General features: G+C 34.9%; 1 protein-coding gene across 1 annotated transcript; it reads left to right on the top strand.

Moving 5' to 3' along the window:
• The first annotated feature begins 1,166 nt into the window (after nt 1–1,166).
• Nucleotides 1,167–25,823, top strand: LOC129224275 (uncharacterized). The gene is made up of 7 exons (XM_054858703.1): nt 1,167–1,198; nt 3,431–3,545; nt 5,733–5,900; nt 11,000–11,294; nt 20,264–20,436; nt 23,198–23,373; nt 25,477–25,823. The coding sequence occupies exons 1-7, from the start codon at nt 1,172–1,174 to the stop codon at nt 25,744–25,746; spliced, it is 1,224 nt and encodes a 407-aa protein (XP_054714678.1). The 5' UTR covers nt 1,167–1,171; the 3' UTR covers nt 25,747–25,823.
• Nucleotides 25,824–27,122: the final 1,299 nt, after the last annotated feature.

Here is a 27,122-nt window from a genome sequence, read left to right as displayed (position 1 = left end):
ATTGTCATGAATACTGATCCTGGGAGGAACTAGGAGCAACTGTTTGACAAAATGGAAGCATTTTTCCGAAACTCATCGATTTTTCCTAGCATATACCCTTAAAATTATTGGAAATTTGACAAATATGTGTAGAAACAGTTTCAAAGTAAGTTTATTCAGCTTGAATTTTTATTTCAAACGCATTTTTTTTCCACCGTTTCCGAAATTATCTCGAAAAACATGAAAAATTTCCTCCCCCCTCCCTCCCACCTTTAGCTCACCCCCTAGAGGTGGGGACTTTTAGTATGTTTACTTACTAACTACCCCTAACAATATTCTGAAGTCAAAAATTATTGCATATTCCATGCACGCTACACCCGTTTTGAGCACTCATTGACTCTACTATAGCTCTTTCTATGTCCTTGATAATGTCCCTCGTATGCAAGATTTGCTGAACAAAGACGCCGAACGAGTGTTGTTTTAATGTCTGAACAATTAAATTTGCCGAAAACCGATGTTCATCGAATTGTTACGGAAGACTTGGTCATAATGCGTTAGATTTTCGTGAAACTTTTGTCAAAAGTCTTGTCTAACCGTTCCCTGAATCGGATCGATATTTCAACGGTGCAACAGACACCCTATAGCCCCGGTAGACTTCTTATTCCCAAAGGTGAAAAGGGAGCTGAAAGGAAAGCATCTGGAGACCATGAACAACATTCAAAAGACCACGACGAGGTGCCTTAACAGAATTCCCAGATGCGAGTTCCAGAGGACCTTCAATGAATGGAAAATACATGGACAAAGGTGTATAGACGCAGGAGGAGACTATCTTGAAGAGTAATAAGTTTTATTACATGTTTGATCAATTAAACTATTTTTTTGAAAAAAGTATTATTACTTTTGGGACAAACCGTATATGCATACTCTTTGCAAAATTGCGCTTTGATTAATGGTAATTTTTATTATCACTTTACTATCATCAGACATAAGTCCTCTCACAGCGGCGGAAATAAAAATGTCAAATTAATTAGCGGAGATCAGGAAACTAATTCAAATGATAAAGAAAAATTTCCTGACACTGTTATCTCGAAATCGACAAATATCAATGCCTCGTTGAAAGACAGAGATAAGAACTAACCTCAGAACAATTTTGTGCTATCTGTCATTTCTGCTTGTGGCATGAAATAATGAGATGGATAAAAGCGATAAAAGTGGGCAGGTAAACATTTTTCTTGATTTCAATGCTCTTGAAATTATTTGAATCTATTTTTAAGACTTGCGAAGCATTTTTCGGATTTGATATTGAAAACTGATTTTTAGCATTTATTAAGGGGGTAGGCTTGATTTTAAGGAGATTTTATGGGCGTAATAGAAAAAAAAACGGTAGCTATTTTTATTATTCTTTTTCATCAGTTTTTTATTGATACTTTAAAAGTATAAATATGTATAAAAGTTGAAAAAAAATTCAAAATTGAAGTTGGTGGAGGCTGGCAAAGTGGGATTCTAAATAAGGAGGTCTTCTGGTTGATATGATTCCAATACTTCAAGTGATCTGAAACATAAAGTTAAGGTTAATTCTTATTAAACAAGGATGTAGAATTGTTTGGACGTAGCCGATTTGAAAATAAAAATTTTTTCACAAAATGGCGTCGTTTTAAAAAAAAAAGTTCATTTTTTGACTTTTTTTTGAACTTTGGTAATTTTTCAAAGGTAATAAAAATTAAAAATTACAAAAACCCCTACGTGGAGACGATTTTGATAGTACTAAGAAAGTCTACATAATTTTAGTAAATTGGTGCCTTAGAACTTGAGATATCTTGTCAACCGTATCGAAAAAACTAGTTTCGAGAAAAACGCGTTCAAAGTTTGCAGTCTCTTTTCAGCAAAAGAGTTTATTTTAACAAAATTAACTGTGACTTCAAAAATAATAATTTGAATTTCCATAAATCCTCTTAGAAACTTATTCTTAAGTGCAGGGTCTGATTACCGCACAGGCCTACTAGGCCTGGGCCTGGGGCCCTCCTCTTCCTAAGGGCCCCCAAATTACTTAAGGAATTATGCTTAGCATTACAACTATACAAAAAATACACACATTTTTTAAATAATAGCCTTTAGGGGGCCTCAAAACTATTGTGGGCCTTAGGCCTCACTTTTAGTTAGACGGGCTCTGCTCAAGGGTCTAAACTTTGAGAATATGAAGGGGGAAAAATGATTTTTTTTTTTTGAATTTCTAGACTAGAATACCCCCTTAAGTCATTTGTGTAACTTTCAATTTTTCTACCCCCTCCCCCCTGGCCCCAGAAGTTATTCTTGGTCACTGCTGTTTGCTTCTTAAAGTTCAAGTAAATTACTTTCTGTACTTGACCATGTAGGTTTGATTATGATATAACAATGTCATCACTTCATATTTTAAGCCATAATTTTCGTAATAAATAGTTATACTTATTTTCCTATTTAGTAAAATCGCTATTTCCTGAAGAATAAACTAAAAAGCCAATAAGAACTGAAAGTAACAAAAAAAAAAAAAAGAACAGAAAGAAAGAAAGAAAGATGCTGCATCAGTAACCCAAAATGAGACATAACTTGTACCATACTCATCAGGAAAAATCATCATGGCGCAGAATTCTTTGAAAAGTTCTATTTTTTGGAGGAGGTTTTAATGGTATTTAGGGGGAGCGCACCCCGAGATATAACAGAAGGCCTGGCAGGACTGAAAAAATCTTCACAAAAATGAATCGAAAAATGCAATAGATCACTGTTTAACTGCCCGTTCACATCAAAATCATCAGACTGAAATAATTCTCAATCGGCAGCTTGGTGTAGTGGTTAGTCGTTAGCCTCTTACGCCCAAGGTTGTGGGTTCGAACCCGACTCTAGTCGGTTGATTTTTAAGATTTAGCAAACCGTCAGCGTCCATTGCGTATGATTATGTAGCATGTAGAAGTCCCTTGTGTATTGTCATGAATGCTCTCAGCAAAATTTTATTCTTAGTGCAGTTTTGCAACAAGAGAGCCGAGGCGCTGCCTCCATATGAAGGGAAACTGGACGTCAAAAGTCTCAAAGAGTAATGTCTAGCCGAAGATAGTGATGCTACAAATAAAGAATGGATACCGGCTCCTGAGGAATGCAAATGGTGAGGCAGGGGAGCCCACAGGCACAGGGGGGTAGGGTGCACAGACTGCGCCATCGAAATGTTTTGGGGGCTGTTCTTATAGAATTTTTTAACCTTATTTTGTGGGTCACGTTCTTGGGAGGGGTTGCACCATTGCCCTTGTGGGTTATAAGTACTCCTGAATGAGGAACCAATACGTAGTCACATTGGAAATGGACTAAAAAAACCACATCGGAAGCGAACGAAAATTCTTTCAGACGTTACCCTCCCCTCGCTCTTAAATTAGTAGTTTTAGCAATATTCTATTAGCCTGACAGCAATTTCAAAATATTTTTTCAGTCTTCCAGATGGCTGATAACGTTTCGAAATCCGAAGGAAGTCTTTGACGACCACACTTCTTACCTTGCAGTGGAAATATTGTTTTATGTTTGCTTTCTGCTAACCCTTAAGCATGGTAAGTATAGCCTATAAATTAGGGTGTGTAAATGATTTTTCTAACTGACACACACACACACACACACACACACACACACACACACACACACATATATATATATATATATATGCAGTTGGCTTTCTATTTAACGACGCTCTATTTAATCATTTTCTCTATTTAAAGATAGCTTTTCACGATCCCGAATGCTCCACAAAAGCATTCTATTTCAGGACGCATTCTGCTTAAGGACGATTTTTTGTGGTCCCTTGAAAGCCGTTAAACAGAGAGTCAACTGTGTATATAAGAGGTATTCAAATGTAATCCAGTCACTAGTGTAAAGTAACGGAGCCAATTTTATCAACTCAAAAATAGTTGCCAAAACTGTTGGCACATTTATCTCTTTGCGCAGGCCTGGATCCAGTCACACACTTCGTCGTCCATTGTGAATCGATGTACGCGAAGAGCTTGTTTGCTAACCTATGAAAGTCACACGGTACTCGGTGTTATGAAGCACTTTTATTATACTTGTCACGGAAAAATCTGAGGCCTGCTTTTGCTTATATCTGAGAGATGCAACAAGCATTAATTTTTTAGTGTCAAATGCTTAAAGTCTTAGTTTTCTATTTCTGAATTGCATTTACACTAAAAAGAATAAAATAACAGGATTTTTAAGAAAATACTAACATTTTTCATAATGCACTCAAAAGGAAAAAATAACTTTTCTGGGTCAGAAAGGGCAGTATTTAAGTATTCGTGTAGCTTTCAATTATTCTAAGAAAATGACTCCACAAACGAGGAAAAGTGCTGCTCAATTCATTTCAAACTAAACTTTCCCAGAAAAAAAATGCATGTTTCAACACTCAAATTTATGATAGAAAGTTAGATAATGATAAAAAAAATTCTCTACCTGACTTGAGCCGCACTTTTCCCCGTTTGTGGAGTCATTTCCTTAGAATAATTGAAAACTACATGAATACTTAAATACTGCCCTTTCTGACCCAGAAAAGTTATTTTGTCCTTTTGAGTGCATTATGGAAAATGCTTAGTATTTTCCAAAAAAAAAAATCCTGTTATTTTTGGTACTGGGGCAGTCTAAGAGAGAGCAGTCTGTATTTGAGAGAATTTTTTAAATAATTCAATGCAAATGTATTTGCAAAAAAAATTTTCTTTAATAGCTATTGAAAATAGTTTTATGTTATTTTTTTTAAGTGTCATAAATGCTAACAATTTCCTGTGCATTTCTTAAGGAGGGAAACCAGTTTAGTAGACCGAAATTGTAGTGTCCCCCCCCCCTTTTTTTAACAGGAAAGAAATAATCAGAATTTCTTTAAATTTGGAGGATATTTTATTCATCTTTTGAAGTACACCTTGTAACTTTTTGAAGTCATTTCGACCAGAATTTGGGGAGTTAGAAGCTTCTGTTCATGGGCGGTTGCCATCAGAGTTTATTGCTGGTGTGCATTACGGAAGTCACAATTTTTGCCCGTTATCATTACAATTTTTCTTTCTCGTAAACAACATATTCCCCTAGAATATGAACCTAACTGTTATCAAAAAAGTTGAAAATTGCACGTTTTTTAGGTGTTTGATTACAATGGTTTATTTTTCTACCGTTTTTTTCACATTTCTTGCATTAAAAAAAATATTTTTATTAATAATATCATCAAAGAGTTAGGTATATAATTAAATTCAGAATATTCACACAAATTTTCAGAACGATTGGTCAAAAAACTCTTTCAGCTAGAATGCACACCAGTTGAAAAAAAAATAGTTGTTTCGAGAAAAACGCGTTAAAAAAAAAAGAAAAAATGGTGTGAACGTTTTTGAATCTCTAGTCATTTCCGGACTACATTCGGAAACCGGCACCGGTCGCACCGCTGTCACCGCAAGCGTTCGGAAACTATCGAGTTCTAATACGTTTTCAATTAGAGGCTCAACCGTTTCGACCGCTTGCGGTGGCACCGGTGCCAGTTTCCGAATGTAGCCTAAGTGCTTATAGCGTCGGAACTAATCGGGATATTTCAATCAAATATTGGCAACATATTCTTGAATAGTTTTACTAACATTTTATGACAATTTAAAAAAAAGTGGTTTTTTTGACAGGTCTAAACAGGTTTCCCCCTTAAGACAGTAAATTCTTCCTATTGAAAATTTAAACCTTATCTATAGTCATTCTACCTCATTTATAGAATTGTGTCATTCCAGTCCTTAGATACAGAGGAAGATATCTGTACCTGTGGATAGCTGCGTTGATTCACGGTCTTGCCATAGAATGCATGAGCTACATCATTCCAGATGTCGACAACTTTTGGCACGCACAGTCCACGATAATGCTGTTCGGACAAAGGCTGCCGTTGCATATTGTCTGTTTCTGTAAGTTTTTTTTTTTTTTTTTTTTTGAGCAATCACGATTACTTCTTGTTCTCACTTGACGGTTTTGATGTTCCTGTGATTTTATTTTCCCCCCGCCTCCCTCTGAAGCGCCACCATCGGCAGGCCACCTCACGATGCTGCTCCTCTAGCGAAAACAGTCTCCAGGTTGCGTCACTTACTTGCCTACACTTACACATACACGTACACACACATACTCCTACACACTAACACATACACACGCACACATACAGACACCTACACATACACATACCGCCCCCACATACACACAACTATCCACACACACACAAACACAAATGCCTACACACACATACACATATCCCCCCCACACAAACAAACATACCCCCACACACAAACACACACGCCTACATACACACACACACACGCACAAACTCGTGATTGCGAAAAACATAATTTGAATTCAAGACGTAAAAGTTCATATTATTATTGTTATTATTTTTTTTTTTTAATGGTCACGATCAAACAAGATTCTTGAAGTTCAAGAAGATACGGTTTGTAACGTAAGTACAGGATGTCTTTAAACCTGTACAGACAAAAGCTCTGACCTGGGGTGGCCAGTCGGTGGATTTTCGAGATGCAGATAATCATCAGCGCCCATGTCGTTTGATTATGCGGCGTGTAATCCTGCAACATGAGGTAATCGTTTAGTTTAGATTCCCTCGGCAAATTGAAAAAAAAAATCCCAGTGCAAATTTCGCATCAAAGAGAGCACAGGTGCCTCCATCTGGTGGAAACTGGGCGTCTAAATTATCCGCGCCATTAACATCCGCGCCTTAATTTTGGCACATGAAAGACTGGATGCCGTATCGGGGGATCGCACTAGGTCTGCTAAAGGCTAAATAGCCTAAAACGCAGCCCCCGTTAGACGAAAAAAAAACATCAAAAAGGGAAAAAAAATCAGCAAATTTTCCAAATGAGAACCTTTAGAGGCGATACAGTTGCACAACCTAGCCTCGAAGTCATCAATAACTCGTTCAAATGTTTCTCTCATAACACTTGCAAACGAGTCAGTTATGGACTTCTTCAGGCTATTAAGGTCAATCAGTTTCTTCTTGTACAATACATCTTTCATATGACCCCAAAGATAGAAGTAGCATGGATTCATATCCGGTGAATACGGCGTCCAATGCAATGCCCCAGGATGGTTGTTCGGGTATTGATAAGCAATAACCCTGGCAAAAAACACGATGTTAATGGTGTCAAACATTCTTCATCCCCTAACAAATTTTAACAATGAATATACGGTCTTCGGTTGCCTATCGCACTTTTGGAAACATTTTCGTAATGGCCTGAAACCAACGTGAAACCACTTCGTTTTATATCCTTCGCCACTCTATTAATCAGTAGCGTCATGTAGTAAGTCTCTGCGAAGTCATTTCATTTTCAAGTGGACAGGATAATTAAAAGACACCTTGTAATTGAAACCGGTCTTTTTTCTGAGGGGGAAAAAGGACTTAGAAACAATATTTTCGGCTTTCATGTGCAGAACTGCTGATTTGAATGGGGTTGTTTCCTTCAGTCAAAAATAGTACTTTTATTCACTGAAGTTGATAGAATTAGCAAAAAAAAAAAAAAACATGGACCCAGAAAATTCTTTCATTTTCCCAACAGTTATTTTTTAATTAATTTTTTTAAATGTCCGATTTTTCAAAGAAGGCGTGGTCTTGATGACGTCACAAATGATGCTCTTTGGCGCATATTTGTACCGCGCTTCCACGTTATGATAATCAAGAAGCGAATTAAAATTGCGCTCTACGCTTGCAATCAACCATATCGTTGCCAATACACGTGAGTAAAGATGAACACAGAATGGCATTTCATCATTTGTGATGTCATCGGCAAGAAATGTAAACAATGGAAGCGCACCGATTTAAGTATTTTTTTTTTTTTTTAATATTAAACTTAAACAAATTATTTAAAAAATGGTTAAATCCTATGTTTTTAAGCATGTTCTTTCAGAAAAAAATACTTTTAGAATTTTGGAAACGACCCCATTGCACTAATAACTAAAATACACCGCTTGCTCATTCATTCCCAGCTAAAAATAATCTTCAGAAAATCTGCAGAAAAATTTTTTTTTGAAGTATTTTTCAAGATTTTTGCAGATTTTTAGAAGACAAGCAAAATCTGCATTTTGTCTTCAAAATAATCTGCAGAAAATCCACACAAAAAAGTTTTCTTTTTAGTTTTCTCTTAATATTCTGCAGATTTTTTGAAGGTAAAAAAAATCTGCAAATTTTCTTCAATTAGATCTACAGAAAATCTACACAAAAAATTCTCTTACAGTTTTCTCTAAATAATTCGCACGTTTGTAGATATTTTATGGTCATCAAAAAGAAATCTGTATTTCAATTTAAATTATTTTTTAAAGTTTTATTACAGCATAAAAATTTTTCACACTTTAATTTTTTATATTTTTTTCAGATTTTAGAAAATTAAACACATTTTTTTGTTTTTCTAATTAAAATCAGTAATAAATAACTTAAACTTTTCCCCCAAGAACTTTGATTTATATTTTGATAACTTAAATTGAAATTTAAAAGCATTTCAACACGTTTGAAACATTTACCAAATAAAAAATGTCTGTTTATTGTATTATACAAATAATATGACATGAAAATCAATTTTAATATAAGTGCATGATTCAAATCAAATAAAAGTAAAATTACAATACATCATTTTTTTTTTGAAAACAAAACGATATTGAATAACGCAAGTTATTACATGGTTTGAAAGGGCTTTCAAAAATTTCAATTTCAAGAAGGATACGGATTGGAACAGAGTCAAATTTGACTCACTTGGAGAAAAATCAGGAAATTGAAATTGAATAAGAACAAATATGACTTGAAATAATGTTCTCGAGCGGCGCGCCGTTCGAGTACAAACGCACCGAACGCCAAGCCTCTTATCGTCCACGGAGGCCTCGGTCCGTCCCGCAATATTCGGGTGCCACAAAGCTACGAGAGTAGATGACCCCTCGACCAGGTGACGCGTATTGTTTTTTTGCTCCGCCACGGAAACAAATAATTAGGGAAATTTCAAGTTTCATCATTGGAAACCCATGAAAAAATATTGGATTCATGCCTCGGTTCACAAAAAGGTAAGACACTTTAAAATTCAACAATTATTATTTGATTAAATTAACTTTCATTTAATAAGTGTATAGTATATTAGGGTTAGTTTGAAATGTTATGCCTAATCGGAGGTTTTTAATTTTTGAAATTTTTACTTTTTCACCGATTGACTTAAAATTTTGAGCGAACATTTATGTTGTCAATATCTATTAATAAAAAAAATTGTGTTACGATGTTTCAATAATAACCAGCCTAATTAACTTAATTACTTTCCACCACGTGGTCGATTTGGAGGAATTTTTCGGAATTTTTAATTTTTGCAAATAGTTCTATTTATTATTTCGTCTTGAAACTTTATACTAATTTTACAATCATAGCGATGTATTTTTGTGACAAATTTGGTTTAATTATTTCAATGTGCATAAACTCCAATTTAATAAAATTTAAATTTTCATTTTGGAGGAGTAGTTCAAGTTTTAATTATATGTTTTATTAAACAAACATGAAACACCACTCTGCAGTGAATTTACTCATTTTTATTAAAGAAATGTCGAAACTTAAAATTAAAAATGTTTTCGGATTTTTATTGCATTAATTTCATTTGTTATTAATTGTTATCTGCTATTTTTAATTTGCTGGGTACATTTTTTGCAGTTTATCTACAGATTTTCTGCAGAATATTTAAGTATATTTGAAACATGCTTTCTTCACAAAATCTGAAGAAAAAAAATCTGCAGAAAATTTGAGCATATTTGGAACACGCTTTCTGCAAAAAATCTACAGATAAAATATGCAGATTTTCTTTAGAAACCATGTTCCAAATATGCTTAAATTTTCTGCAGATTTTTTAAAAAGATTTTCTGCAGATTTTTTTTAGCTGGGTTCTATCCACGGACTGCAGTTTCGTGCTGTTAAGCACTTAACAACCTGGAATAGAAGCTAATGTAGATGGGGGTAGTCTCCTTCAGTCAAAAGTACTACTTTTAATCACAGAAATTGATAGAATAAGCAAAAAAAAAAAAAAAAAAAAAAATAACATGGACCCAGAAAATACTTTCATTTTCCCAAGAGTTATTTTTTAATTATTTTTTCTTTAAAGTCCAATTTTTCAAACAAAGCGTGGTTTTTATGACGTCACAAATGATGTCCTTTGGCTCATTTATCACTGCGTTTCCACGTTATGATAATCAAGCAGCGAATTAAAAATTGCCTGTACGCTTGCTGTTAACCATATTGTTAAAACCTGAATTTTTTCCGCGTCTGATGAGCTTTGTTTGGAACTTCCAAGTTCGATTAAACAGGATTTACGACCTTTTTGCCGGTAAAATGTGAATACAATTCAAAGGCTTCACTAATGCCATCGGTTCGGTAATGATTTTTATCACCTAATGAAACATAATGGGGTTGTTTCCAATATTTTAAAAGTATTTTTTCTGAAAGAACATGCTTAAAAACATAGGATCTAACCATTTTTTAAATAATTTATTGAAGTTTAATATTTTTAAAAAATTACTTAAATCGATGCGCTTCCATTGTTTACATTTCTTGCCGATGACATCACAAATGATGAAATGCCATTCACTGTTGCCATTTGCAGAACGTAATATTAAATCCGCATCTTTACTCACGTGTATTGGCAACGATATGGTTGATAGCAAATTGTAATTAGCTTCTTGATTATCATAACGTGGAAACACGGTACAAAGATGCGGCAAAAAGCATCATTTGTGACGTCTTCTAGACCACTCCTTGTTTGAAAAATTGGACATTTTAAAAAATTAAAAAATAACTGTTGGGAAAATGAAAGAATTTTCTGGGTCCATGTTATTTTTTTTTTTTTTTTTTTGCTTAGTCTATCAATATCAGTGACTAAATTACTACTTTTGACTGAAGGAAACAACCCCATTGCCCCGCTAGTAAAAATTTATTTTGAATGTAATTTCATATGCTACCACTAGTTACAGTAATTACGTTTGTTGTTTCCAGATCCAGTGTTGATTTACACTGCGTCCGTGGCTGTATCGCGCCTGAAACTTCCACTATGGTCTGAAATTTTCGCAGTAGGTATAGCCACTGTGGTGCTCGACTTTCCCTGGGATGTCCTGGGGATTAAACTGCTGTGGTGGAGCTTCCACGACACAGATCCTAACATCAACGAACGATTCTACTGGGTTCCATGGACAAGTTTCTTCTTTTTCGGGGCTACCACATCCAGCCTCACGTTTTGTCTACATTTCTTCAGAAGATTAGCCACTGGGAACAAAAAGTACGAAGCCTCTGGGTAGGTGTCCAATTTACAAAGATTATTATTATTATATTTTCTCCAGAAGTTTTTGCCTTTTCGTGAGTAAAATCATTTGGTACAAGCGTACGAGTATAAAGTTCCGTCAGCCGGAAATTAAATTGAAGTTGGCAATAAATCCTGTTGACTGTTTCGTGTTATTTCCCAATTCGACGGAAATGGTCAACAGAATTGTACACTTGTGACACATACACTGGTGTGCAAAAATTAAGGACAAGACGGTTTTTTCAATATAACTTTGTACAAAAGCTTTCCAAATCAACACATTTAATACCGTAAGATCCTCAATACGCAAGGACATGTGTAATGTAAGCAACACTTACTAAAAGAGAAATCAGAGGGATAAAAAGAAGCATGGAGCGCAATGCGACTGAAGGCCGAAACATCCCTGTGATGGGTGTCCAGTAAGAAACATCCATTCTTTAGTAGGGGATATTATCTCCCCCGACTGCTAGGCAGGTTTCACAGCGTCTGCCCATGCTGAGAATGAGGATGTCAATGAGTTGTTGAGGTATTGCTGCCCATTCGTCTTGCAGCGCCAATCGAAGCTCCCGAATCGTTACTGGTGGCAAGGTACGAGCTGCCAAGCGTCTGCCTAGAAAATCCCATACATGCTCGATGGGACTGAGATCCGGAGATCGTGCCGGCCAATCCATACGTTCAATATCCTCACTCTCTAAGAGCTGTTCGGCAGCTACTATGCGATGACATGGTGCATTGTCGTCCATGAAAAGGAACTGCGGACCCATAGCGCCTCTAAAAAGACGCACATATGGAAGAAGAATCTCGTTACAATAACGGGTCCAGTTGACTGAAACTGCGTCGAAGATGTGAAGGTCTGTACGACTACCAAACATGATGCCTCCCCAAACGAGAACACCCCGACCTCCATACCTGTCCCTTTCAATGATGTTCGAGGGATGATTGCGGCTTCCCCGCTCTCTCCAGATGAGTATGCGACGAGAATCGCTACTCAGACTGAATCTGCTCTCATCTGTAAAGAGTACTCGTCCCCGTTTCATTGTCTCTCCAATTCCGGTGTTCCCGGAACCACAGAGAACGCCTTCTCCGATGGGCAGGCGTTGGAGGTACACACCGTATAGGGCGTCGTGCAAACAGACCACCACCGTGCAGTCTTCTGGCCACGGTAATACGCGATATCGGTCGTCCAGTCGCCTGTGTCGTGTGTCTAGCGATTTCTCCCGCGGCCTGCCACCTGTTTCTTCTGGCCTGTAAGTCAATATACCGGTCATCTGCGGGTGTGGTTCCTTGTGGACGACCACTACTGAGCCCCGAGATAGCTGCTCCTGTAGTTTGAAATTGTCTCCAAAGTCGTGAAACGATGCTGTGAGCAATTCCGAACTCTGCAGCCGCACTTGTCACACTGCGGCCTTCCTCCAACTTCCCAGTGATTCGACCTCGGGTAAAAGCATCCAGATGTCGTCTAACAGATTGATTATTCGCCATTTCTCGCTGAGGCAACAACTAGGTGTGATTTTAACTGCTATACGGCGTGCAATCTCTTTGCCAGAAATACTGATCTTACACCGACAACATGCTTTATACTACTCAGACACTCCTCTATTACGTCTGCCTGCATATCTGCGCATGTGCTACCGTACATCAATTTACTTAATCTCCTGATTGGTCTTTCTGTCCGCTCTGCCTCTTCGTTCAGCTGATATGCTAATTTTTCGACTTCGTCCTTAATTTTTGCACACCAGTGTAGACTCACAGCCTTGTATGTAAAAAGAAAAGAAAAGTTGAGAAGTTGAAATTATGAAAAACTGAGAAATATGCATTTTTATTTTGGCAAGATAATATTAAATGAGCTTTTTAATAAAATGTATTTACAAGTTTTAAACTGCAAAAAAGTTGAAAAAGTACATAAGTTTTTAAGAGAAAACTGAAGAAATTAGAAAGAATGCTCCTAGCTCAACTCAACTTCTGTTGCCTTTAAAAAAGAAAATGTGCAGCTATTTTCGTGTTGGGAACATTGTATTTTCTGACCTGTTGTACTAATAGGCATCAGGAAATAATTTTTTTTTTATTTTTTAGTTACTGCATTTCGAAACGAAACTCGTTTTCTAAGTATTCAGCGATCATCCTGCGGTCTACCGGTCATCAAAGATTTGGAGAAAAAAAAAAAAAAAAAAAAAAAAAAATATATATATATATATATATATATATATATATATATATATATATATACAATGGGCTTGCAAAAAAAAAGTGCTTTTCAGTATTTAAATTGACCTTGGATAAATCGCATAAGAGGAGGGGGGCGGCAGATTTCAAATCTGCCTGGGGACGGCATGAAACTAAATCCGGCCCTGGGTTGTGTAACTTTTTTTTCCGGGCTAAACAGATCAACAATATGCAGTAGAAGTAAGATGAAAGCAAGCAATAGAAAAAAATCTCCAAAATACTGCATTCGGAGGTAAATAAATAGCAAGACATGAAACATGTGAGTCACAAAAATTTATATCAATAATGTGTTACAGAAACGTGAGAACCATGATTTTTAAATTTTTGATGCAGAATGTAGCAAGGAGCTGAATTTGACATATTTTGTACTCCTTCCCCCCCCCCCCCCATTTGTTAAAAATTTTTAAACTTGAAGTTTCTAGCCACACTTTTTCAAATTTTCAAGCACTTGAAAATGAAATAAGCTTTTTCAATTTTTTAGGAACAAGTAGTGCCATTTTTCGGGAGTTGGGGGCCCACCTCAAAGCAGGGGCCCTAAGCTATAGCTTGTTTAACTTATAGGCAAGTCCAGTCCTGTTTGTAATTCACTCTAACATGCAGATTTTTGCTTGACTTTTTGTTACTTTGCAAAAATTCAAATATAAATACAAAAGTGACGACCAGCAACAGGCTCTGGGCCCAGCTAGGCTGGTCCTAGTTAATTTACAATCCCCAGTGAAGATCAATGGCCCTCTTAAAAATATCTACTCCCTTGCTCATTACCATCTCTTCCGGCAAGCTGTTCCAAGGTTCCACTACCCTGCTAAAATAATAATTTTTCCTAATATCCATCTTAGCCTGTGATTTAAATAGCTTAAAGCAATGACCCCTTGTCCTGTTTTCAGTGCTAAACTTTAGCCCCGTAACATCTTTCATTTTAATAAATTTAAACAACTGAATCACGTCCTCTCGGTCCCTTCTTTGCTTAAGACTGTACATTTTTAGCATTCTAAGCCTGAAATCGTAGTCTAAGTGAGAAAGTCCATTTATTAGCCTTGTAGCCCGCCTTTGAACCCTTTCCAATACGTTAATGTCTTTCTTAAGATAAGGAGACCAAAACTGAACAGCATACTCCAAATGAGGTCTTACCAAACTTCTATGTAAGGGCAGAAGAACTTCTTTATATTTGTTTGAAATAGATCTATTGATAAATCCAAGCATCTTATTGGCTTTGTTACTAGCTATGCTGCACTGTGTTGACTAACTCCTTCTGCATGAATTCGTCAGCGTTTGCGGCTTTATAAAGGATTTTTACGATTCTACCAATCTGCATTAGGTTTTTATCGTTTTTTTTTCATTAAATTTCAGTAAATTTTTCCAAAACTTTTGATGGCTAAATTATTTAGGTTTCAATAATGACAATGACTGGCTAGACATTATGGCTTCGTTACTTTTTAAATAGTATTTAGAAAGTAAGTAAATTGTTACTTTCACTAAATGTAAAAAAAAAAAAAAATCTATTACTCAGAAACGCTCAGGTAGCTGAAATTTATTCAGTTTGCGATATAGCACTTATTTTCTCTCTCACACACACAAGTAAATAAATAAATAACTAAATAAAATAAAAAATAAATAAATTTAAAAAAATAAATAAAAGCTTCCAGCAGAAAATTTTCTGAGCGCATTATGTACAGTTCTAACTATTAGTTTCATTGACATACTTTTCTCCTTTAAAAAATAAAGAAAACACAGTTAAAAAAAAACATTTCATCGGGTAATAAAGCTATCTTACAAGAAAAGTACAAAACTTTCGTGTCGGAAATACATCTCCCTCACCGTTTCTTTTATTCAGACTTTTTCTCCACAATTTATAATTTTGGAAAATCTGAAATTTAATTTTGAACTGCTCGGGAGTGAGATTTCTATTTTTTTCTTTGAAAAAATCTACAAATTGCTTTTACTTTCTGTTTGTGCAATGGTTGGACAATTTTTCCAGATTTTTGATTCATTGCTACATAAATTCGTTGAGTATGGTGTTAACTGTTACATTTAAAAGTATTTTGCTGCACAAAAACCTTTTAGCTCTGTACTTCTTTTGCAATAGCATTCACTTTAAATCAGGCCAGTTTTATTTGAACACATAAAACCAGAAGGTTCTTCAAAATCTTTCGTCTATATTATAGATGAAAGATTTTGAAGAAAACAACAACTCAACCCAAAATATCTTACTTCTTAAATCCCGCAAATTGAAAATAAACATTCTGAAAAGAAATAAAACAAATCCTAACGAGTAGATCATTCTGTTAGCGACAAGGGGAAGGCGGGGAGATTTTTTTCCTTTGTTTTAGGTTCTAATTAGGTAAAATAATCGTCGATTATTTGCAGCTGAATGCATTGCTCGTTTAGCCTATATTTTCATTTGTATACTTGCCCAAATTGTTTTCATTCCTAAATAGTAAATTCAGGCACATTTTCAGCACGCCAGTGACAACTTTACTATTTGTATTTGATGTTCGATGTTTTTTTCTCTTTTCTCCCATCAGTAAAGGACATTCGCATTTCTCTTCATTTTCCCTTATAAACTATTCAAAGAAATAAAATCATGATTTTTTGTTTTAAGATTTTGAAAGATGCGTTCTTATTACTACATAAAGTCCTCCCAAAACTTGGGAGGGGGGCATTGTCCCCTCTGCCCCCACCCCCCCATAAATCTGCCCATGGTCCCCCAACAATTTTGGAACCAAAATGCCGGATAATCAGCTCCCCTTAGTGGCCTTAACCACGACGAGATCTATCCGTAGCGTAGACATGAGAATGAACCCAAGGCCTGACTATCGCATGGGCCCACGGGACCTAAGCATTGATCACAAAACCTGAATCAGGGCCATAGGCGGATTTACGGGGGTGCCAGGGGGTGCGCCGCACCCCCAAAATTTTTGGTTGGGTTTTGAAAAAAAAAAGTTTAGTATATTTCACTCAGAAACGCAGTTGGAGGGGGGGGGGGGGGGAGGGATGCATAGTTGCTATACTAGTAAATTTACTTGAATCCAGTGTATCACCACACGTTGCTAGTGCAAGAAAAACGTAACTGTGCTGATATTAAGAATGTAAGTAATTTTATTCATTTGGAAAAAAAACCTAATAAATAATTTCATGCAAATAAAAAAACTTCTCCAACAATATATTGTTCAGTGCTATGTTATTGTATAGAATAATAGCATGTTCTGTAATTGGGTATTTATTCGTATATCAATACCAATTCTTCTATTTTGAAACAACAATGGCTAATAAAGTCCAAAAAAAAAAAAAAAAAAAAACATGGCTATTGCAAGAAACTTTATCAATAAAATCTACCCCGAAAACAACAGAAAACTAACATTTTTAAGGTAAATTTTCAAAAATTTTTGAAGGAGGACTCCCGGACATTTTGCTGCAGTGGTGCATCCAGGGGGGAGGGGACACAAGACTGGTGACTCTCCCCACACATGCTGAGTAGATGTTTTAAAAAAATATTCTTATTATTGAAGAGAAGAAAAGATCTCATTTTGGGAAAACAGTTATTTTACGAAAAAAAAAAAGAATATTGGGAAAAAATTTTAATTTCTTTCAAAAAGAAATACTGACATTTAAATTTTTCAACAGCTTCAGATTATTGGCGGTGAATTTTGTGCCTCCTCCCTCCTCCTCGCAAAATCCTTTTTCTTTCATATCTCCCTCCTCCCTTTTTTTCATTTTTTTTCTATTTCGTTTTCATTTTCCCTATTAGTTCTCAAAATTTTTCTTCTCCAAAGCCCTTTCTCCAGCCAAAGTTATTACAGAGTAACTCAAATTTCGTTTCTTGGGCTTCACTTTCGCAAAATTTCCAAGGAAGATCTTCTAATCACCTAAATACATCAAAAATCGTTTAAAATTGCGTTTTTGGAGCTTCAGTTTTGAAAAACTGCAGTGTCCCTAATGTTACCAAATATGGTCATACACTCATGTGTTTAAGACTTTAATTTTGGAAAATATTCGAACTAGTCCCTCCGACCCCCCTTTCTCTTATATCATCAAAAGTGTTAACATTTTGGTATTGAAAACTACTATATTTCGAAATATTTAAGTGTTAGAATCCTTTTTTTTTAATACCATGGAGGTATTACAGAAAAACTTCATTTTTAGGATTTCAATTTCGAAAATTTTCTAGGGGAGAGCTCCAGAACACCCTGTCCGGTAACAGTATCAAAAATTGTCCTCCGTAGTATTTTTGGAACTTTTATTATGAAAAGTTAAAGAGGTAGCATGGGGGAGGGGAGAGGGGTACGTATTTCTATTTGCTTTTCAAAAAATCGATTGGAGACAATCTATGAGTGTTATTCCTAACCCAAACTATAAATATGGACTATAATTACATTTATATGACTAAAATTTCTAAAAATGACCTTGGAGCCATGCGTACCTTTCTTGCTCCCAAAATATCACCAAGAACTGTAAAACTGCGTTTTCAAAACTACTATTTCAAATTTTTTCTGAGGCGTGAATCCCATTCCAAACCAGTAGCTGGATTCACCCATTGCTTCTAATATCGACTTTCGTTTAAGACTTTTTCTGCAGTTAGAAATGTTAAGAATTGCCCAACCCCTAATCTTCCTAAATATGGTTTACATCGCGTTTTTCAAACTTAAAAGTGTGTCCTGCCCTAAAATTATTTTCTGATTTCGCCACTGCCTTGTTATTCCGGGAATACCCCCCTCCCCAGATCCCTGTTATTGTTGCACCCCCAAATATTTCGGCTTAAATCCGCCTATGATCAGGGCCCAAAAATTACAATTCGTATTTAAAAAAAAAAAAAAAAAAGCATTGTTTTAATCCAAATACTAAGTACCTCGTTCATCTGGGCTAACTGGGACCAAAGGCAATCCGTATAATCGAAAATCCGGATAAACAGGGGAAAAAACAAAAATTACAAGCAGACATAGCTCAGGGATGAATACAAGGGAGGGGCGATCGCCCCTCCCTTGAGGGACTCTCCACCGGTAATTTTTTGAAAATGAAGTTCAAAAAACGCAAATTTAGACGAGTTTAATTGATGTTGGGGGAAGGGAGGTTAGGGTTTATAACCCTATTCGGAATGAAAATCTATAACCCTTGTTGTCAATATTTTAAAAAATCAGTATGCATAGTAAAAAGTAAGTAATAAAAATCAATCGCCCCTCCTTTGAAAAATTTCTGGATCCGTCCTTGACATACCTTTTATTGCAAGAAAAAACAATGCGTTGTAACAAACTACATAGAACTGTTTCGCGTAGAAACTTCATTATTAATAGTTCAGTTACAGTGATGTTGGACTGATGCTTCTGAAGTACACACTGTGATATTTGTTAGAAGGTAACAAACATAATTTTAGTTTAACTTTTCGCACGAGCTATGCATTTGTACATTTATGACTAAGCGTTGTACATGTAATCAAAACAAAAAGCGACTATTTGGCATACTTACAATTCTGTTCTCGCTAAAAAAAAAAAAAAAAGAATAAAAAAATCTCGTAATCTTCTCACGGCTGCTTTTTGTAATTCAGTCAACTTTACAGACTATATAACCTGTATCGTTGACCATCCTTACAAGTTGACCGCTATTGTCAAGTACAGAATTTGTCCTGGATCATTTACAGGGTGTCCTGAGATACACTGACTGTTTTCAAATTTGCTTAGCAGGAAAACGGTCAATGATAAAAATTAAATTCTTGCAGAAAAATCATGTGATGTGCCATAATTTTTCTCTCTATGAGATCTAAATTTTAGTTTTTTTTTCAATAGATGGCACTGCAGATAGTAAAGCCTGTAAGTCAAAAATGAAGAATGAAGAATTAAAATTCACCGATTTTTCTTCCTCCGCTTGCGACATATGATTGCACCCGACGGTAGAGATTTTGAAAATATTGCTGTGCAATTTTGTTCATAAAAAAAATATTTTTCAAAAAATTATGATGTAATTTTCTATTTTTCGATGATTTACGTGCTTGCTATTTGCAGCGCCACCCACTGGAAAATTTTTGAACTAAAATTTGCAACTTCGGGGGGGGGGGGGGCATTTTTCGGCCCGCCACATGAATTTTCTGCAGGAATTATTTTTTGTTTACCATTAACCGTTTTCCTGCTGTAAATTTTTGAAAACAGGCAGTCTATTTCAGGACACCTTGTATATCAACCTCCATGAGTTGACACTAAAGGTTAACTTACACAGGTTTTACTAAATGTAAATAGTAAATATATATAAAATATCACTGTACTAAATATAAATTATTTTCAACAACGAAGTATCTTCAATCTTTACTAATAATAAAGTTGCAAGTCTCTCTGTCTCGATCTCTCTGTATCTGGATGTCCGGATCTCTGTGACGAGCATAGCGCCTAGACCGTTCAGGCGATTTTCATAAAATTTGGCACAAAATTAGTTTGTAGCATGAGGATGTGCACCTCGAAGCGATTTTTCAAAATTTCGATTTTGTTCTTTTTTATTTCAATTTTAAGGACATTTTACCGAGCAAATTATCATAACTTGGACGATTAAATTACCAAATTATCACAACGTGGAACCGTAATATGGGTGAGCAAATTGGCGAGAAATTCACCATCCATTATTTGAAAATATACAGGCGAACCAAATGACCTTTTAATTTTCTACTACGGGCAAAGCCGTGCGGGTACCACTAGTTAACAAATAGATGCCCGATATGCAACAAATCGAATGTTGGTAATTTCTTGATCTTATTTTTATTTCAGATGTTTCACAGAATTTGGATGCTCATTGGCATCTGGTCTCTTGGCCATTCCTCTAGCCATCTTGCAGTTCGTTCTGTTCTATCACATCCCACACGATATTTATAGAGTGCCCACCAACGTATGCGTCGTCATCTTACTTGACTCTATTCTGTCTTCTTGGCTGGACTGGGGATAGAAGCATCGGGATTGGAACAACGACAAAACTCCGCAAAAGTATGTACTGAGACATTCTCTCCTCTCTTTTCAATTTCAATATAAAATGGTTAACAAAGTTTTCTACTTATGTTCTAACATACAGTGAAACCTGTGTATAACAATACTATCTATAACAATAAACCAGTCTATAACGATATTTTCCGTGGTCCCCAAGCAAAACGTCAGCATTAACAATCAAACTGTCTATAACGATAACCTGTCTATAACAATACTTTTTTTTAGATCCCAACAATATCGTTGTCGACAAGCTTTACTGTATTATCCCGTAAACCATTTTTGCGAAACAAAATTATCAATGCGAAGCATATAAGACCGCATTTCCTCTTACTCAATAGCCGCGCGTTCACAACTTACTTTTCGACCCGGTAAATCCCCGCTCTGGCTCCGGGAAAGAAAAAAAAAAAAAAAAAAAACACAATTGAAAAATTCCACGTTTTTGTGTAAAAAAGAGGTTCTCCCCATTATACCAGAGAAAGCGGTTTTTCCCCCAGCATCCTTAGGGGCTAGTAGACGAACTTGTTTCGCGTGATGCATTCCGGGTGGAAACACCGCTTTCACTCCAGAAGGAAGCAGGAGGAGAAAAATTCCACATATACCCTGGAAAAAACCTGCTTTTCATGGCATTCCGGTTATTTGCGGGGTATATGTGGAAATTTTCTCCTCCTGCTTACTTTTGGAGTAAAAGCGGAGTTTTTACCTAGAATGCATTACGTGAAACAAGTTCGTCTAATTGCTGGGTATAAGCCGCTTAGGATGCTGGGTAAAACCCGCTTTCTCCGGTACAATGAAAACCTCTTTTTGCATGTAAACGGGGAATTTTTCAACCCGGTTTTTTTTTTTTTCGGAGCCGGAGCGGTTATTTACAAGGTAGAAAAGCGTGTGTGCCCCATCAACTGGTATGGTGTTCTGCAAAGACGCCTGCCAATACGAAGGTCCCGAGTTCAAAGCTGCTGGTCGCTTTTGCCTTTTTTCACTCTCGTTTATTCTACCATAAAATTTTACAGTATAATAGGAATTTACGGTTAAAGTTACTGGCAACATCGATACCAGTAACTTTTACCGTAAAATCTCAGGATTTTTTTTAAGTGTATTTTTTCCGTGAAAAAACATGATTCGATACCAGAAAAATCTGTTTTCAATGTAAAATATGCTTTGGGTCTCTCAAACAACGAATTAGGCTTATTCTCGTCGTCAAAGTAATCTGAAAAATCAAAGGAACATCAACCAAGATCAACTGAAGATAATAAGCAATTCGAGATTGCTCAAAAATGAAAGAAAAAGCAACCAGAACACAAAATCCAGCACACAACATTCAGCATCCAGCCCGAGCGTTAGTTTGAATTTTGAACATCTTGAATTTGAATTTTGTTTTCACAACTACAACAAAGGAATAAAATCCCTAAAGGAAAATAAAATGAGCAAAAGCAAACGCTGCAGTTAGATCAGGTGGCCAGGACGTCATCGTAAATTGATGGTAATCTTCGGCTATGCTAGGAAGTCGTGCCGTGCTATGCATTTAAAAATTTGTTAGAAAAATAAAACTTGCGTATTTTTGAAAACTTTTTTTTTTCCGAAGAGGGAGAAATGTTTTTATTACATAGTTAAGGTTTAGAAAAGAGGTCTTATACTTTTGGTGGGATGAGTTAAGCAAAAAATAAAAATCATGAAAAAATACAAGATAAAGGTTTTTTTCCGATAATTCATAAAAAATACAAAAATCGCTCTCTCTCTGGGGGGACAAAAACATCACTCTTAAAAATTAAATTTCCTACATTTTAGTACAAAAAACGTTTTTCGGCCCAATTGGTTCGGAGTCTGTGTGGGGGGGGGGAGTACTAAAAATTACTAAAAATCACATAAAACATTAAATTCGGATCAAGTTTTCGGATCAAGTTTTTTTAAATTATAGGGCCTATGTTACTTCTTGGTAGTGTAGCTTTCTATAGGGAAAAATGGTTTGGAATTGGTCCAGTAGTTTAGGAGCCTATTCAATAATAATAAAAAAAGCAACAAACATTTCCCCTCCCCCCCCTCCTTATATACAATCCCCTAGTACAGATTATTTTTGTTTTAAATATTTTGTGCAAACAGTCAAGTGAAAGCAGGGCAAATTGAAACACATCATTTTGTTTACTTATTCATTTATATATTTAATCAATTTCGCATTCATTTATTGATTTATTTTTTACATTACTACACTTTATAATGCGTTTATTTATTCCCTTATTAATTCAATATTTTATGTACTCATTAATTTTTCTCATAATTTGATTAATTATTCTATTCATTTATTGCATAATTACCGATTTGTTGCTTCATTATTTTTTTTATTTACTCATCCATTTGATCAAAAATATTTTTCGTAATCGACTAGAAACTATTTATTTGAAAAATATTTTATTTTTCACTTTCCCCCCGTAGAAAAATAAATGCATTTTTTTTTTAAGGCACAAATTTTCTGCCAAAAATTTAAAAATTATGTTTCAATGAAATTTTTATTATAATATACATCGATCTTTCTTTATGTACCGTAATTTTTCAAAACAAATTTCCAATTTGTTCATTTTGAAAAAAGAAAGTTATCTTAACTGTTTCACTTCGCCCCACATTCCCCAATCTTTTAGTTTTTGGTAATTCATGCATATTTTAGTGAATTTTTTAAAATCACGTTTTCATGAAACCTATGAATTTTATATGCGCAATAATTTTTTTTTTCAGTAGTGGGAAACCTTGGAAAGAAATCCGATGAGCTTTTGCTATTAGTCCTGCTGTATTTCACATTTTTCATCGTTACAGTTTTTCTCGCAAAACCAGAGGAGATATTTTCCGTGGGGTTACATCAACCGATTGGAAATTGTGACGAGAAAGTTGCAGTTCACACACCTATTGGAAAAGTAAGAAATTTTTCTATTTAAACAACAAAAGAAAAAAAACTTGAATATGTTTCCAAATAATTCAAGTAACATTTTTCGCAATCAACATTTGACACAGAAAATTTTTAAAGTAAAGAAAAAAAAAACAGAGGAATCACAAAAAATAGGTACAAAAAATAACAGCTCTACTCGAATTGTAGAAATGTGAACATAACTGACAAGAAACTCAGCTGTCTGCATTTTTTGAAAGTTTCTCCCCCCCCCCCCCCCCCGCGCCTTTTTCTTTTTAGAGAATAAATGAATAAAAAGGAAAGGAAATTTTAGAAAAAAACAGGGCAAAAATTACAGAATTTTACAAAATTTTCAAAAAAAAAAAACTTAACCCTGGCTAAAACCTGAATGTAAACAGATTTCATTTTAAACGTTATTATTTTTTCTTCCCCGAATACAAGTTTAAAAACTCTAGTTTTCCCTTGGATAAAAGTGTAAAAGTGCTGGCTTTGGATAACGTTTGTTTTAATTCTTAATAATTTAAATTATTGAACAAAAGAGTTTCAATTAAAATGATTTAATTTACAGCATAAAAATCATCGATTATTATGTTTAAGTTATTGCTCTGTTCAAAGATCTTCAGCAATTATGATTTAAATTATTATATAAAGATATTCATTTACAATAACTTTAACTATTACTTACATATACGTATACACATACGAGTAAAAAGGCTGAACTGTACATAAGATATTTTTGGTTATTTTACAACAAGAATGTGCATAAAAATGCAACAGCAATTTTGTAACGCTCTTTCGAAGCCAAACTATCAATAGGCCCGGCTCCTGGGGTAGGCAACCGCCAGATTTTAGGGGCGGCAAATTTCAAAATTGAAACATTTTTCTTTGAAATATGAATATCTGTTTCAGCGCCATAAGATTCATTGTTTCAATGCAGAAAAAAAAATTAATAATAATAATTTAGAGCATGTACCAGTGCTTGGATATGCAAAACATAATTTGGAATTTAACAATCAACTCAATTTAATTTTAGTGGTGGCAAATTGCGTGATTTAAAAGTTCTTTGCAAATATTAAATCTGTTTCAGTTCCATAAGATGCACAGCTTTAATGTTTAAAAAAAGTTAATTTTAATTGTGCAAGAGTGCTTGCATATGCAAAAGCCAGTTTGGAATTTAACTAGAAATGCAGTCTAATTTTAAGCACTTTAATGTTATTTTTATTTTATTAATATATTATTTTTATGTATTATTATTATTATTCAATGTGTGTGGGGGGGGGAGCGGCAATTGTCAAAATTGCCTATGGCGGCAGAAATACTAGAGCCGGCGCTGACGACCAATGTATGTACATTGAGAAGGCCTCCAAAAGACATAATCCTGAATGGGATTCAGAAAGGCCCATGAGAAATATTTTACGCAGTCATGTGCATCTCTAAAGGGGCTTTTTGCGATGGGCCCCCAAATCTATAGATTTGAAATCCGCCACTGTATTTGCAAGGACCCGCTATTAATTTCTAGGACTGACGTAACTGTAGGAGAACGAAAAGCCGGAAGATGGCGTTAATGATTGCATATTGAATAGCGTTTTCCTGCGCATATGCAGAGCGATCGGCATCATTCTAAAGTAAGTGGTTCACATGGAAAAGCGCCTTAAAAAGTAGCTCTCAAATTAATGTCATCAAAGTGAAAATGGAGAAAAGAATTAACATTAAATTTTGCTTCAAATTGGACAAGACAGCTGCAGAAACATACGAAATGGTGAAACAAGTTCATTAGAACTTTCGAATGGTTTAAACACTATTAGGACGGGTGCAAAAGCGTCGATGATGATCCACACATAGGTCGGCCGCAGTCCGTACTCACACTGGAAGCAATTGAAAAAATTCGCATTATGGTGACAACAGGAATTGAAGAGGTATGTTTAATACGCCTTTCCACGAGAACCACTTACTTCAGAATGGCGCCAATTACACTGTGAATGCGCAAGAAAACGCTCTTCAATTTGCAATCATTAGTGCCATCTTCCAACTATTCATTCTCTTACAGTTAGTTCAGTTCTAGAAATTAATAGCCGGACCTTGTATATTAAAACATAAAACAATATTGTTCCAGGTTTTGAGCAAAAACAAATACTTGTGCCCTTCAAGATATGATGGAGGATACTTTGACTTCCACTGTGCTATGCAACCAACAGAAAATTGGAAACACAAGGAATGGTACATAATTTGTGGAACTGCATTTGAGAACCGGAATGAATACATCGCTATTATCACAAGTTCTTCCATATTTGGGATTTTCTTTTTCTATCAACTGCTTATTAACAGTGGCAGGGATGCCTTAGCAGGAGTTTCAAATCTGGTAGAAAAATTTAAACTGAGATGAGAATGTGATGTATCAGAAGCTAAATAAAATGTTCATTTTGTTTAAAATAGTGTTGTGAATATTTTATTGCATTGCACAAAAAAAAAAAAAAAAAAAAAGTATGCCAAAAATCACATAAAAATAAATCTTTTATTGCTTGGATAAAGAGTACTGAATACAACATGTACAACTAGAAAATGATTCTTCTCCATGTCCACTAATATTTCTCAATATTTTACTCATAAACCCTCAGTATAAAAAATACGTCCAATGTAGATTAAATGTAACAATTAAAAGTATTTACAGTAATGGAATAATACAAAAAATAAATTTATACATTGTATTACTTATTAAATTTGTTCAACCATTGATTTATTGCGATGCACTATATACATTTTGTTTAGAGAAATAACTTGGTAATAAAATACATTACCCTTTAATTGCAAAGTAACAGGAAGTACAATAGTTTTGAGTGAAAAAAGTCTTTGAAATCATACGCAAGCATCATTACATTACAAAGACATTTTACACTACCAATGGTAAACATTTCTCTAATTTAAAATTTAGCAAATCCACCTCAAACCACCCACTCTTTTTTGTAGTATCAACTCTTGTTGAACATGACAAACATTTTAAAGTTTAATAACGAAAATTTCCATACAAAACTTCAGTAGCAATACTCACAGTTCAAAGCTGAAATAACAATTGATTATTTAGTTAACTATTCATATGTTGCCAAGTAATAAAATCATACTCAAATATCATTCTATTACTAAGACATGTTATACTACCAATAGTAAACATTTCAACTAAGATAAACATTTCTCTTATTTTAAATTTAACAAATCCACCTCAAACCACAGACTCTTTTTTGTAGTATCAACCCTTGTTTAACTTGTCAAATATTTTACAGCTTTAATAATGAAAATTTTCATACGAAACTTCAGTAGCAATACTCAGTTCAATGTTGAAATAACAATTGATTATTTAGGTTAAAATTATTAAAAATTATTTTAAAATTGCTATTAAAAATTGTTGACAGGTTTAAAAAAATATATTTTTGATGAAATTAAAAGACATTGTGAAATTAATTGTTACTCAAAAGTTCTACTGGAAAAGGCGTGTGACAGAAAAGTTACACTTTTTGAAGAATGACCCATAAGTTGATTTAAAGTACAGCCATATTTCTAAACAGAGAAAATAGACAGCTGCATAGGATGACTAATTTTTATTTTTCCATAATAAAGACAGATTTTCCCTTTTATTAATAATCTTTTCCTACTCATTTAATGCAAATAACACACTTTTCAGGCACAATAATAAATTAGTTTAAGTTCAGAGGGAAAGGTTGCCAACTTTCAGGTCTGCTTAAAGGGGTGTCACAGAGCTTATTTCAG

The sequence above is a fragment of the Uloborus diversus genome, chromosome 6, assembly GCF_026930045.1.
Source record: "Uloborus diversus isolate 005 chromosome 6, Udiv.v.3.1, whole genome shotgun sequence".
Classification (NCBI taxonomy): Eukaryota; Metazoa; Arthropoda; class Arachnida; order Araneae; family Uloboridae; genus Uloborus; species Uloborus diversus.
Note: the sequence above shows the minus strand (reverse complement) of the source record. Positions and strands in the feature narration are given on the sequence as shown.

Excerpts from the sequence above, each read along its gene's own strand:
- LOC129224275 (XM_054858703.1), top strand. The coding sequence starts at position 1,172 with ATGGATAAAAGCGATAAAAGTGGGCAG. Across the intron at positions 1,199-3,430 it reads AAAGCGATAAAAGTGGGCAG|TCTTCCAGATGGCTGATAAC; the intron begins GTAAACATTTTT and ends ATATTTTTTCAG. Across the intron at positions 11,295-20,263 it reads AAAAAGTACGAAGCCTCTGG|ATGTTTCACAGAATTTGGAT; the intron begins GTAGGTGTCCAA and ends TTTTTATTTCAG.